Consider the following 13,972-nt stretch of genomic DNA (forward strand, 5'->3'; position numbering starts at 1 on the left):
ATATGGTGTAGCCGTTGCTAGGGTTTTTGTCTGTTGGAGTGGCAATCTTGTAATATCAGACTGCTAGGCTGAATGAGGTAGGTGGCGGACAGGCTATGACAGTACGATGTGTACTATGACAGCGACCTGTCCTTTCACCAGCTGACTTAAGATCTGGAGTGCTTCAGATGGACGTTGGTGAAGCTTCTGATCAGAGTCAGACGGAAGATTGGATCCTCTAACCTTGCAACTTCTGCTTCTGGGCATGTTCCTCAGAACTTCTGAATGCCAGAGCTAGAATAGCTTGGGTCTTCAGAGCCAACTTCTTGCAGGTCTTCAGAACTTGAGTCTTCTACTTCAGGACCGTTCCTTCTGAAACATCTGGTCTTCAGAACTTCTGACTCCGATTCTTCAGTACCTCTTGAGAGCTTCTATCTTCAGAACTTCTGAAGGATTTGCCACTGTTCTGAACGAACATGGTGAGCTTTAGAACTCTCTTTTGGTTACCCTTGGGTCTTCATCTTCTGATGGAATCGGCTTGGCTAGAATCAGAACCTGTTTGTCACAGCTATAAAGGACAAACGTTAGAGTACCATAATTGTTCATACTCAAAAACCTTAACTGTAATCATCAAAATATAGAGATGAAACTACTGATCAAATCTTGATCTTACATGTTATTGCACTGTGTTAGATCACGTGCTGCTGCAGATGTCGAGACTTCTTTGATACACTTCCTTGTGGACTTTCTTCATTCAGACGATGATGCATATTCCACGTAAGAGGTAGCTTTAATTCAGTGAGTAACATCGTCTCTTCACCTTTCAACAAATGTTTGCCTTTTTGATGTGGATGATGGTTGTAGGCAAAGTGACTTTAAGCTTCTTCCTTAGGAGATGGATGAACTGATGATGTCTTGCTGAGGAACAATCGACATAGATGATGAACTTCATCTCATTCCTAGAGAGATAAGAGAAAACCTTAGATCTGAAGATTATTATGGTTTCCCCTGGTCATTGTGCATATGTGATGGTTGCTTGAAGCTTTGAACTTTGACCTTTCTCTCTCTTCTGTGTTGCCAAAGATCTTTTTCATATTTACATCATGTTTGCTTTCTCTAAACACAGTTTCTTCTGGTTGGCCAGTCCAAGTTGGACACTTGATTCTCCTTTTGCAAGTTGTCCTTATCTTTCTTCTGCAGACCATCGTTCTTTCTTCTTGAGACGATCATGCTCTTCTTCTGGAAGTCTTCTGATCTTCTACTAGGAGGTCTTCTTTTAATCAACTTTCAGATGTATGTTGTCTTGTCTTCTTTTTAGCTTTGCTCATAATTTTCCTGTTGAAGAATCATATCTCTTGTTGTAGCAATTTCTTCTGATGAGACGATCTTCAACTTTCTTCTTGATCTTCCTTGTCATCTTTGAGTCAGACAATACAATATGCTTTGTCGAGCTTCGTCTTTTCCTCATGTAGACGACCTTTCAAGATATAGCTTTCTTCTCTGCAATCGGAACGTCTGATTAGAGTAAGTGACTAATTACTTGGACTGTCCTTGTTTGCCCCGAGTTCCAATGCATATGGAATTCCAGACTAAAAGAGTAGATCATAAGTTCTTAGTTCTTTGATTGAGCTTTAGAGTTAACCAGCCCATAACAACGGTCGAGTCACTCTCGAGAATGACAGTACTGAAACTGAATTGATGGCAGAAGAAAAGGGCTAGCAGAACCGCTTTCACCTCCGCTTCGAAAGCCCAACCTTCTCCTACATATTTCAAAACATAGCGCAAGACCTCTTCTCTAGAATTAGAATCACACCACTCACACCACAAGGCCTTGGGTTCACGCCCCATCCACGTTGGAATTTAGAACCCCCAAAGAAAGTGGAGCTAAGTCGTCGACTTAAGACCAGCTACTTGCCTCTTGATCCTAATGTTGGAGAAATTTAGTATGAATTGATTCAGATTATAAGGGCAGTCTTGCCAAGTTCCTTTCACCCACCATATGACCCTTAGAAAATGTATATCCCATACCTCATAACATACAATTTTTTTTTTCTTTAAATAGAGTATTGTTTCTCCCTATCTAGATAGACAAAACTAGGTAGAAGGGGATAATTTTCCACAAAATTAGGCCAATGGCAACAAAAAGCTCATTCCATTTCATTATTAAAGATGATAGTGAAGCTGAGCTCACGCACATCACACCTTCTATACGAAATATTGCACACCAAAGGTGTTGTTCTTGTGGTTGTCTTGCATTTTGTCAAAAAAAAAAACAGCCTGATGTAGAAGCAGATGTTGTGCCATCTGCCCATGTGTAGCACAAGACATTAGTCCCTTACTTGGAGTGCATATGTGTGTCCTGGAAAATCTTGTGAAGATTTGTTTTGTGGTTACTTGCGGTTCAAGTAGCTGTACCGTGATTGCATTTAATGTGGGTTGGTTTATTTGTAGAGACAATCTCTGATTGAAGATTTGTGTCTATTGTTTAATGGTAGATTGATTTGTAAGCAATTAAATCTTTGGAGGATTGCGTTTGAATTTGTTGCTTTTGGACTATTTTCTTCAGCCTCTGCAAACCTTAGTGTCGTTGCTAAAGTATATAAATATGAAGACCTAAAACCTGAAGACTACTGATGCTTTAAGAGAAAAGATCAAGTGTTTTAGGATTGTTATTTGTCGTAGTCCTTGTTTCATTATGAACAAACCTTGCTCACTAATTCTATAAAGCAAGGTTGTGTTCTGTGTTGTTTGAGTGTTAAACCTCTGATCGTTGTTTGTTTTTACCAATCACCGTGGCAGTGATTGAGAGAAAGTGAGAGGGGCTCTCATACATAGGGGAAATACTATGTAGAAATACACTGGGTAGATTAGGAATATAACTATGAGCTGAGGTGTTCCTGAGTGTCTGTAGTTCCTAGATCTTGAGATATTGGATTTCCTTTCTTTGGGTGAAAACCCTCCAGACGTAGGTGAAGTTTCACCGAATTGGTTACCAATTCTCTGTTTTCTTCTTTATTGTTTTATTGTGTTGTTGTTGCTGCTGTGATTTATGACGTGCTATATGTTGTACGCGTTGTCCTGGACATTGTGTTCGATATCTGTTCTGAGCGTGAACCAGAATTTTAATTGGCATCAGAGCAGACACCCTATTCTGTTTGGGTGAGCTCCATGGAATACATTCTGGTTTCATGGACAACATTAAGGAAGGAGGATCACTCCTTAGACCACTTTTATTGGATGGTACAAACTATGATTATTGGAAGGCTCTTATGGTTGCTTTTCTTAAATCTATGGAGAGCGTAAAATGGAAAACAATTGTCAAAGGTTGGAAACATCCTATGGTAGTATCTAAAGAAGGAACATCAACAACTGAATTGAAGCTCGAAGAAGAGTGGATGAAAGAAGAAGATATAGAAGCTCTTGGAACCTCCAAAGCCTTGAATCACTACAAAAAATACGGGTTTTAGCGGCGGTTATTTTGCGGCGGTTATCCAAGCCGCCACCAAAGTTTTTAACTATGATTGAAGATTGTGCGTTAGCGGCGGCTGTGTTGTTCATAGGGGCGGTTTGAACCGCCGCTATCATAATAAAAAAATTCACGAAATGCACAGCGCGGTTTAGGGCCTGTTTGGTTTGAGAAAATGTTTTCTATTTTCATTTTCTAATTCTATTTTCTGAAAACGATTTTCATTTTTAATTTTTTAAAATTAAGAAAACATGTTTGGTTTAGTTTTCTATTTTTCATTTTTTGGAAATGAAAACATGGAAAATGTGTTTGGTTAAACTATTTTCAATAAAGATTGTGAAAATAACTTCAAATAATAAAAATGTATTTAAATATTTATCAATGAATAATTTTTGAATTAAATTTACAATATAAAATAGCCTTATCAAATTTATCTTCACTATTATAACCTTAGCTGAAAATATTAACTTATAGATTTCTACATTCATCTCCTTTTTCTTCCACTTAGTTCTTCTTTAAATCTATAAACCCAGAAATTTAAATAATGATTGATTTTATAATGTATTTATTTAAAAAATAATAACAAGAATTAAAAAAGTTGTTCATAACAAACTGGACCAAAGAATTATAAACGTGGAATTTTGAACATGCATATTTTTACATAACCGATAAAAATTTGACAAAAAATAGTATATGTTGTGAATAAAGTGTAGCAAGTAAGAGAGAAGGGAGAAGAGAGATATGAGAGACAGAGAAATAGTCTGATGGGGATGCTCTGCTAGGTGCAGACTCCCTTGTATTTATATTATTAGGTTTAGAGTGTTGAGCAAGTATACATGTGGGCCTGGCCCATAGACTCTTAACTATGATGGGCATCCAAATATTCATAACACTCCCCCTTGGATGACCATCCCTTAAGAATGTGCCTCATTAAAACCTTACTAGGAAAAACCCAGTGTGGGATAAAAACCTAGTGAAGGAAAAAGAGTACATCATTCTATAGTTCGTCTTTGTACATTGCCTCATTAAAAACCCTACCATGAAAAACCCAATGGGAAAAAACATGGTTAAGGAAAAAAGAGTACAATGCATTTTAATTGAAATCTTTAAGCCGACGAACTCCCATATTCTGCACAAGCTTTTCAAATGTTGTAGTTGGAAGAGCCTTCGTAAATAAGTCTGCTAAATTATCACTTGAACGAATTTGTTGGATGTCTATGTCACCATTCTTTTGTAGATCATGAGTGAAGAAGAGCTCCGGTGATATTTGCTATGTCCATCTCCCATGATGTATCCTTCTTTTGATTGAGTAGTGCATGTAGTATTATCTTCATATATAGTTGTTGGCGGCATCTTTCAAGAGGACAAATCACCAATATCAAGTACGCATTGAATCACGAATCTCAGCCAAACGTATTCTCGTCTTGCCTCATGTAATACTAATATTCCTGCAAGGTTAGCTGAGGTGGCTATCATAGTTTCTTTCACAGATCTCCATGAAATGGTTGTTCTTCCACATTAAAACAAGTAACCTGTTTGAAATATTTAGACAAATATCCAGCATCTTTGCATAACCAATTAGATTAAGCTTTGACATAAAGGGAAAAAATAAACTCATATCTAATGTGTCTTTAAGATAACGAAACACTTGTTTTCCATTCCAATGTCTTTGTGTAGGTGAAGAACTATATCTTGCTAATAAGTTAATAGCAAATGATATATCAAGTCGAGTATGACTAGGAAGATACAATAATGCTTTGATAGCACTAAGATATGGTACTTCAGGATCAAGTAATTCTTCATTCTTTTCTCAAGGTTTAAAAGGATCTTTATTTACATTTAATGACCTTAAAATCAATAGAGTACACAGTGGACATGATTTATCCATATAGAATCCTTTTAGTACCTTTGCAATATAAGTCCTTTGGTACATAAATACCTCATCCTTTAGATACTTAATTGATAAGGCTAGACAAAAGTTTCATTCTCAACTCTTTTATCTCAAATTCTTTCTTTAGCAAATCTACAGCTTTTGTGAGCTCTTCTAGAGTCTTAATAAATCATTGTCATAAACATTAATTATGACATAAACAATCTCATATCTCATCATAAATATGCATGAGTTTGTTGGGTCATTTTGTGACCGTCCTTAAGAAAATAATCATCTAGATTGCCTCAATCTAGTAATTTGTTCATTGTTGAGAACATGAATTGTGTGCTTTAGGCATCTTACAATCTTCAAGGAGTTTTATAGAGATATCAATCTCAAGTGAGCCATACCAATAAGTTGTAACTCCAAGTATCCACCACGATTGTCACTTGTTTGTCTTAAATATGACAACATTATTTCACTTTACTACAAAGACTCTTTAAGCCTTATCGTCTTTATACCTTTAGGGTATAGATATGAGGTCCAAAAACCCTTAAATTCAGCAAATGAATTGCTTCTTTCTATTTATGGCCAATCACACCCATTCATTTTCGGGTTCAAGATTCTCGCACATATTTCTAATATTGAGTGCTACTTCATCATGTCGACAATTCTTCATGTTCTTGGTTCCTTGTGTTAACTTGTAGAGACATAACCATATGAGATCTCTTAAATAAATAATTACAGGTACCTGAACCTCTTCAAGAGGAATAAACATTCTTGTAGTCTCTACACTTTTCAAGATAGTTTGCCTCCTCAACAAGACCATCATCCTTCTCTAGGATATATATTTTTGAACCAAGTTTTAGGCATGCCTTAACCTAATAGTAATGACAAATTTTCCATCTGGGATATCAAGTTAGAGAAGGGTATTTGCAGCATATAAGGAATTTAATAATTCCTTTTAGGTCAGAGAATGCATCTTTTGAACTTCTGGTTCATAGTGCGAGTATACATATGCATTCTTTACAAATTTTCAGAGCTGCTTAATTTCCTCTCCCCCCAATGCTGAGAAACAACAAGTAAGATATAAAATATATATCGGTACTGGCTCAAATTGATTACATAATCTCAGCTTTTCTTATGGTCTCACCTCAGTGCGTTGTGGTGGAGCGATTCAAAATATATAACGCACATTGAAAAATTCTTAGATGAGAGATATTAGGTTCCTGACCATGAACCGATTGCAATGGGGAGAATTCTAATGAATTGTTGGCTTGATGCGTGTCAATGCTGCTAATTGCAATATCACATGTCCATAAATAAGGATATTTGTTCTCATATGTAATTGTCTAGCTATAAATATGAGGCATTTAATAAAACAAATCAGCTAGATAATTTGAATACGAACATGTGCAACTAGATACTCAAAATCATGTCATTTACCAACTTGATCAAGGTTGGAATTTTCACTCTATCAATATTGAGAGTTGATGACATATATTTGGTCATTTAGTCGATGCATCGATAAATTTATGAAATACTTAAATGACCCATAAAAAGAGTGAATACGTTCACATGTATCGCATCAAATATACTCAAGAGTATGCGGGATTCAAACTCATATATTTTACCAATTATTAATTGGTAATGAGAACAAGATATAAGAATTCATTATATTGAAGAATCTTTAGGTTCTTCGATGGGTACTCATATGAATTCATATACTTTCGCATCATAAGACTCGGGATGGTCTAACCGGTCATGCATGCCAATCACATTCAATTTGTTCCATATATAGAACTTTATCATTCAAAATAATACTTCAATGTTTGAAGTAAAATTTTCTGGCATTTAAAATCCTTCAAGGATTTTGATATTTTCAACACATAGTTTATCGTTACATCAATTAGATGTAAATAAAGTCCTTCAAGACTTTCAAATTAATAAGGAATATGTGTACATGACAATTGTGTCACAAGATGAGTATCACATCTCATAATTTCCTTTAACTCATATTCATCGCATGGAAAACGCAATAGGTTTGACATATTTACATGTCCGGATTACTACCGATCCAAGCAATATCTAACAACAGTTTTTATATTGCTCCTTATCTTTCTATACTTTGATACCAATTTAAGGGAAGATAAAGGGAGCAGAAAGCATGAAATCATGCGCCAATGTGAGACTATAACTCACACTTCAATTCACAACATTCCCCCCTAAGTGTGAGTCACAACCATATTATTATGCTCCTTCTCAACAAGCTATTAGCAATTGCCATGCAATTTGCTTCATCACCGTGTCAATAGGACACGTCGCTTGACCACTACATTGTGTCAATAAGACTTTCGATATAAGAAGTCATTATCATGATCACATCAACCATTGATTCAAAATACCATATTTAGGATAGCAACCGCATCTGGGGTTATTTCTTCAAAAAAATATAAGATTATTGATCAATGGATTTTTCAAAAGTGTCAATGATCCCTTTGAAGATATTGCTTTGAAATTTCATAGGCTTCTTTATTTTAGTAAAAGATCTCTTTATTGAATTGACTATTTTTTATATGATTTGTTACATAAATTCATTATCTTAAATATATTATTTTGGATTGAGAATTGTTACGGAAAAGAAATTCACGGTTGTTATTTTGATGATATGTCATGGTTGTTATTATTCTGATGAATCCTTTAAATGGCACAATGATTTCAAAAAAAAATTGATTATTCTGTTTGTTATTGCTCGTATAAAATAAAAAAATAAAAACATAATGAGTTTTAAATATAGATATATGTACTAATGCAAATATGATAATAACTTATTACTTATTTATTCGTGCTGATAACGTGTTATGAATAAAGAGTAAGCAAGATAGGAGAAGAGAGGAACAAGAGATAGAGAAATAGTGTAATGGAGATTTGTCTCTATCTTTTTTCCTTTATTTCTAATGTGTTCTTGATAGAGATTGACAAGATGCCTTGGTGTACGACAAGTACGTACCCAATGTCCTTTGCCACCACAACGAAGACATGAGCTTTCAACGTGTCTATTATTTTGACCACCCTTGTTCCTTTCATTTTCTCCATTATTCTTCCACTTCTGGTGTGAAGAATTGTTTATTGGTACTCTTCCATGGTCACGTCTATGGCCATTGCCACGACCACGACCACGGCCTCGAATCTGACCACGACCTCGACCTCGACCACGAGTATTATGATTATAAGTTGCAACATTCGCTTCAGGGAATGGAGCACTGCCAGTAGGTCGAGATTCATGATTCTTCATGAGCAGCTCATTATTCTGTTCAGCAACGAGAAGGCAAGAGATTAACTCAGAGTACTTTGTGAAGCCTCTTTCTCGATATTGCTGCTGCAAGACCACATTTGATGCATGAAATGTGGAGAATGTTTTTTCTAACATATCAGCATCGCTTACATTTTCTCCACATAGCTTTAATTGAGAAGTAATTCTGAACAGAGCAGAATTATACTCACTTACAGATTTAAAATCTTGTAAGCGCAAATGTAGCCAATCATACCGAGTTTTAGGTAAAATCACGGTCTTTTGATGGTCAAACCTTTCTTTTAGATTTTTCCAGAGAACAAGTGGGTCTTTTATTGTGAGGTATTCAACCTTTAGAGCTTCATGAAGGTGGTGCCGGAGGAAGATCATAGCCTTGGCTTTGATTTGGTTAGATGCAGTATTTCCTTCTTTAATAGCATCTCCAAGATCATTTGCATCTAAGTGCATTTCAGCATCTAACACCCAAGACAGGTAATTTTTTCCAGTGATATCAAGAGCCACAAATTCAAGCTTTGCAAGGTTGGACATTTTTAACTATGAATAACAAGAAAAAAAAAATCAATTACTATAAGGAAAAGAAAAAAAAATCTGCATATATGGGAAAAAAAATGGTTATTAGGTAGTCACTTAGGCTAAAAAAATCTGCTTATATGGGCAACCGTTGATGAAATATTTAGCAAATATATATTAATTCAATTGGTTTCTTAGGATCTCAATTTAATTATTATAGAAACAGTTTGTTAAAAAAAAAAATTGTTACGAATCTGTTTTTAAAAATAATTGGATCTAAACAGATAGCATCCTTTAAAAAAAAAAAGATTATATAAATATATACATGTATATTTGTTTCTGAAAAAAAAAACACTTTAAAAAAAATTGATCGTAGATAACAGTGTGTATTTTTATTAGACAATATACATGATAACAATATTGGGTATATAAAAGAATAACTCTATTTGTAGGCTCATTTGAATCTTCAGGATTCAAAAATAATTCAATTACCGTCTGCTATGAATCTTCCTCATTTAAAATGATTTAATTACAATACTTCTGGATTGTAAGGCTATGAATCAATCGTTCTGATTCATGCATAATAATTCAATTACAGTGCTTCTGGACTGTAAGGTGTAAGATCAAGGTTTGATATGTGGTTGCATCTCTATGTTTTGATGATTACAATTAAGGTTTGTGATGATGAACAATTGTGGTACCCTAACGTTTGTCTTTTTAAGTTGTGACAAACAGGTTCTGAATCTGACCCAAGCCTATTCGTTCAGAAGAAGAAGAACCAAGGGCTACTAAAAAGAGAGCTCATTAACCTACCATGTTCGTTCTGAACAGTGGCAAATACTTCAGAAGCTCTGAAGTTGGAAGCTCTCAAGAAGATCTGAAGAACTCAAGTCAGAAGTTCTGAAGACCAGATGTTCCAGTGGAACGGTCCAGAAGCAGAAGACTCAAGTTCTGAAGATTTACAAGAAGTTGGTTCTGAAGGCCCAAGCTATTCTAGCTCTGACGATCAGAAGTTCTGAGGAACTCGTTCAGTAGCAGAAGTTGCATGGTCAGAAGAATCCAAGCTTCAATCTGACGATGATCAGAAGCTTCATCAACGTTCATCTGAAGCTCCTTCATCTCAAGTCAACTGGTGAAAGGACACGTCGCTATCACAGTACAACGTCGTACAAGTCTCAGTCTGTCCGCCACCTACCTTGTACAGCCTAGCAGTCTGATATTACAGAATTGCCACTCCAACGGATAAAACCCTAGCAACGGCTACATCACAAGCCTTGGAGTATATAAAGGCTGAAGGAAGAAGAAAGAGGCGGAAGAAACCGTGCTGAAAATATTCAACATATACGAACCATTCTCTTAGCATTATTTCTTCACTGTTCTTAAACATCTGAGTTTACTATTCGCTTGTTAGAAGCACTCATTGTAAACCCGAAACCTTTTACATCATATTGTAAAGTTCATCAAGAGACCAAGGTTGGTCGGATCTTGAGAGGACTGAATCAAGGCTGATTCAGTATTTAGCTAGTCTTAAGAGGATCGGTAGATCAGCTTCTTAAGAGAATACTAGTGAGAAAATCAGTGTACTGTTAGTCACTTAGCAGGTTGCAAAGTGCAGTTGTAACACTCATTGATTTTAGTGGATTGCCTTCATCAGAAGAAGGAAGAAATCACCTTCACAGGTGGACTGGATTAGCTTGAGCTTTTATCTCAAGTGAACCAGGATAAAATACTCGTGTGCTTTACTTCCTATCATTCAGCACTTAGTTTTTATCTTTGAGTTTTGAAAAAGGCCAAAAGTTTACCCGAGATACAAAAACTCTATTCAAACCCCCCCTTTCTAGTGTTTTTCGCACCTTCAATTGGCATCAGAGCTCCGGTTCTGATTTTAACAACTAACAGTGTTCAGTGATCCAGAACCTTGTGTGAAAAACAAACAATGGCCCAAGCCAATACTTCCGCTGACAACAACAACAACAACAATCAACTCAGAGCACCAATCTTTGATGGTGAAAAGTTTGAGTACTGGAAAGATAGAATAGAATGTTATTTCCTTGGTACTGACCCAGATCTCTGGGATATGGTCATTGAAGGCTATACTGATCCAGTAGATGCTTCAGGTGTGAAGATCCCTCGTTCTGAAATGACTGACGCTCAGAAGAAGCGTTTCAAGGATCATCACAAGGAGAAGTCCATGCTATTCAGCTCAATATCATATATTGAGTATGAGAAGATCTCTGACAAAGAAACTGCTAAATCCATCTTTGACTCCTTGGTCATGACGCATGAAGGAAATGAAGAGGTCAAGGAAACCAAGGCTCTTGCTCTCATACAACAATATGAGCAGTTTAAGATGGAATCTGGTGAAACCGTTGAGGAGATGTACTCAAGATTTCAAACTCTGATTGCTGGAATCAGAGTGCTAAACAAGGGCTACTCTACTGGTGATCATGTCAAGAAGATTATCAGAAGTTTGCCTAAGGAGTGGAGAGCTTTTGTCACTGCACTGAAACTCTCCAGAAATTTGAACTCTCTGAAGTTAGAAGAGCTCGTGAGTCATCTCAGAAGCCATGAGATTGAACTCAAAGGAGACAAGCCTCAGAAGAAAGACAAGTCTATTGCTCTTAAGTCAAAGTCTGACAAAGCAAAAGCCTATCAGGCAGAAGAGGAAAATTCATCTGAAGAGCTATCAGATGCGTCTGATGATGAAGAGCTGTCTCTTTTCACAAAGAGGTTAAGCAAACTCTGGAAGAATAGAAATATCAAGGGCAGAGGACCAAAGAAAAGTTCAGGAAGATATGAATCTTCATCTGGTCAGAAGAAGTCATCTGGAAAGGAAGTCACTTGCTTCGAGTGCAAGGAATCTGGGCACTACAAGAGTGACTGTCCCAAGCTCAAGAAGGATAAGAGACCAAGAAAAGTCTTTAAGAAGAAAGCTCTCATAACCTTTGATGCAACTGATTCTGATGAAGCTGAGTTAGAAGAAGATGAAGCTGTGGAGGCTCTAATGGCTACCACTAGCAAAGGTGCTGGAGCTTCAGAAGATGATTCAGACTTTGAGGATGATGATGAGACATCTTATGCAGCTCAGTTAAGACACCTGTCATGGTACCTGGACAGTGGATGCTCGCGACACATGACGGGCACAAGGTCTATATTCCAAGAACTGACACCGCTTAAGTCAGGAGGAGATGTTGGCTTTGGAGGAAACCAGAAGGGAAAAATTATTGGAAAAGGTTCCATAGGAGATGGAAAAACTCCAGTTATCAATGATGTACTTCTGGTGGAAGGATTATTTCACAACTTGCTCTCCATAAGCCAAATTGCTGACAAAGGTTACGATGTGATCTTCAATCAAACTGGATGCAAAGCTGTTAGTCAAACAGATGGATCTGTTTTGTTCTCTGGGAAGAGGAAAAATGATATTTACAAAATCAGATCCTCTGAACTGCTATCTTAGAAGGTCAAGTGTCTCATGTCGGTTAATGAAGAGCAATGGATCTGGCACAGACGTCTAGGACATGCAAGTCTCAGAAAAATCTCTCAACTTAGCAAGCTAAATCTCGTCAGAGGATTGCCTCATTTGAAGTACTCATCAGAGGCTCTGTGTGAAGCTTGTCAGAAGGGAAAATTCACCAAGAAGCCTTTTAAAGCAAAGAATGTAGTATCTACAACAAGGCCCCTTGAGCTACTTCACATTGATCTCTTTGGACCAGTGAAAACTGAATCCATTTTAGGAAAGAAGTATGGGTTAGTCATTGTAGATGATTATAGCAGGTGGACATGGGTAAAGTTCCTAAGGCACAAAGATGAAACACATACTGTGTTTACCAACTTCATTACCCAAGTTCAGAAGGAGTTTCAATCTTCCGTGATCACTGTCAGAAGTGACCATGGTGGAGAATTTGAGAACAAAGCTTTTGAAGATTTATTCAACTCTCAAGGAATCTCTCACAACTTCTCTTGTCCTCGCACTCCTCAACAAAATGGAGTAGTTGAAAGAAAGAATAGAACTCTTCAGGAGATGGCTCGCACCATGATGCAAGAATCAAGTATGGCCAAGCACTTCTGGGCAGAAGCAATCAACACTGCATGCTACATCCAGAACAGAATATCCATTAGACCAATTCTGGAGAAAACTCCTTATGAACTATGCAAAGGAAGGCAACCGGATATTTCTTACTTCCATCCTTTTGGAACCTGCTGCTACATGCTCAACACCAAGGAGCATTTGGGTAAATTCGATTCTAAAGCTTTAAAATGTTATTTTCTTGGTTATTCTGAAAGATCTAAAGGTTTTAGAATTTATAATATTATTCATCAAACTGTTGAGGAATCTATTCAAATTAGATTTGATGATAAGCTTGGCTCAGAAAAGTCAAAGCTGTTTGAAAGATTTGCAGATTTAAGCATTGATTGTTCAGAAGCAAATCAACAAATGAAAAGCCCAGAGGATGTTGCTTCAGAGGCAGAAGCATCTGAAGATGTTCCAACAACTTCAGAAGAAGAAAAGAATAGTTGCTTCTCATCCAGAAGAACTGATCATTGGCAACAAAGATGCTCCCGTCAGAACCAGGTCTATGCTCAAACCTTCAGAAGAGACTCTTCTGAGTCTGAAGGGATTTGTGTCTCTCATTGAGCCAAAATCAGTTGATGAAGCTCTTGAAGACAAAGGCTGGATTCAAGCAATGCAAGAAGAGCTAGATCAGTTCACCAAGAACGATGTATGGACCTTAATGCCTAAACCTAAAGGTTTCCATGTCATAGGAACCAAGTGGGTGTTCAGAAACAAGCTAAATGAAAGAGGAGAAGTAACAAGAAACAAGGCAAGACTGGT

The 13,972-nt window shown here is 36.8% G+C and overlaps 1 protein-coding gene across 1 annotated transcript; it reads right to left on the minus strand.

The window, feature by feature from the left end:
- Nucleotides 1–4,929: 4,929 nt before the first annotated feature.
- Nucleotides 4,930–9,156, minus strand: LOC130712554 (uncharacterized). The gene is made up of 2 exons (XM_057562383.1): nt 8,326–9,156; nt 4,930–4,977 (listed from the first exon to the last, which is right to left on the minus strand). Exons 1-2 carry the CDS (start codon nt 9,154–9,156, stop codon nt 4,930–4,932), a joined length of 879 nt encoding a protein of 292 aa, XP_057418366.1.
- Nucleotides 9,157–13,972: the final 4,816 nt, after the last annotated feature.

The sequence above is a fragment of the Lotus japonicus genome, chromosome 4 (assembly GCF_012489685.1).
Source record: "Lotus japonicus ecotype B-129 chromosome 4, LjGifu_v1.2".
NCBI lineage: Eukaryota > Viridiplantae > Streptophyta > Magnoliopsida > Fabales > Fabaceae > Lotus > Lotus japonicus.

Bases quoted from the DNA above. Each gene is read 5' to 3' on its own strand.
- LOC130712554 (XM_057562383.1), bottom strand. From the start codon at position 9,156: ATGTCCAACCTTGCAAAGCTTGAATTTGTGGCTCTTGATATCACTGGA. The intron at 4,978-8,325 runs GTACGTACTTGT...TATTTCAAACAG, and splicing joins GTGGTGGCAAAGGACATTGG to GTTACTTGTTTTAATGTGGA.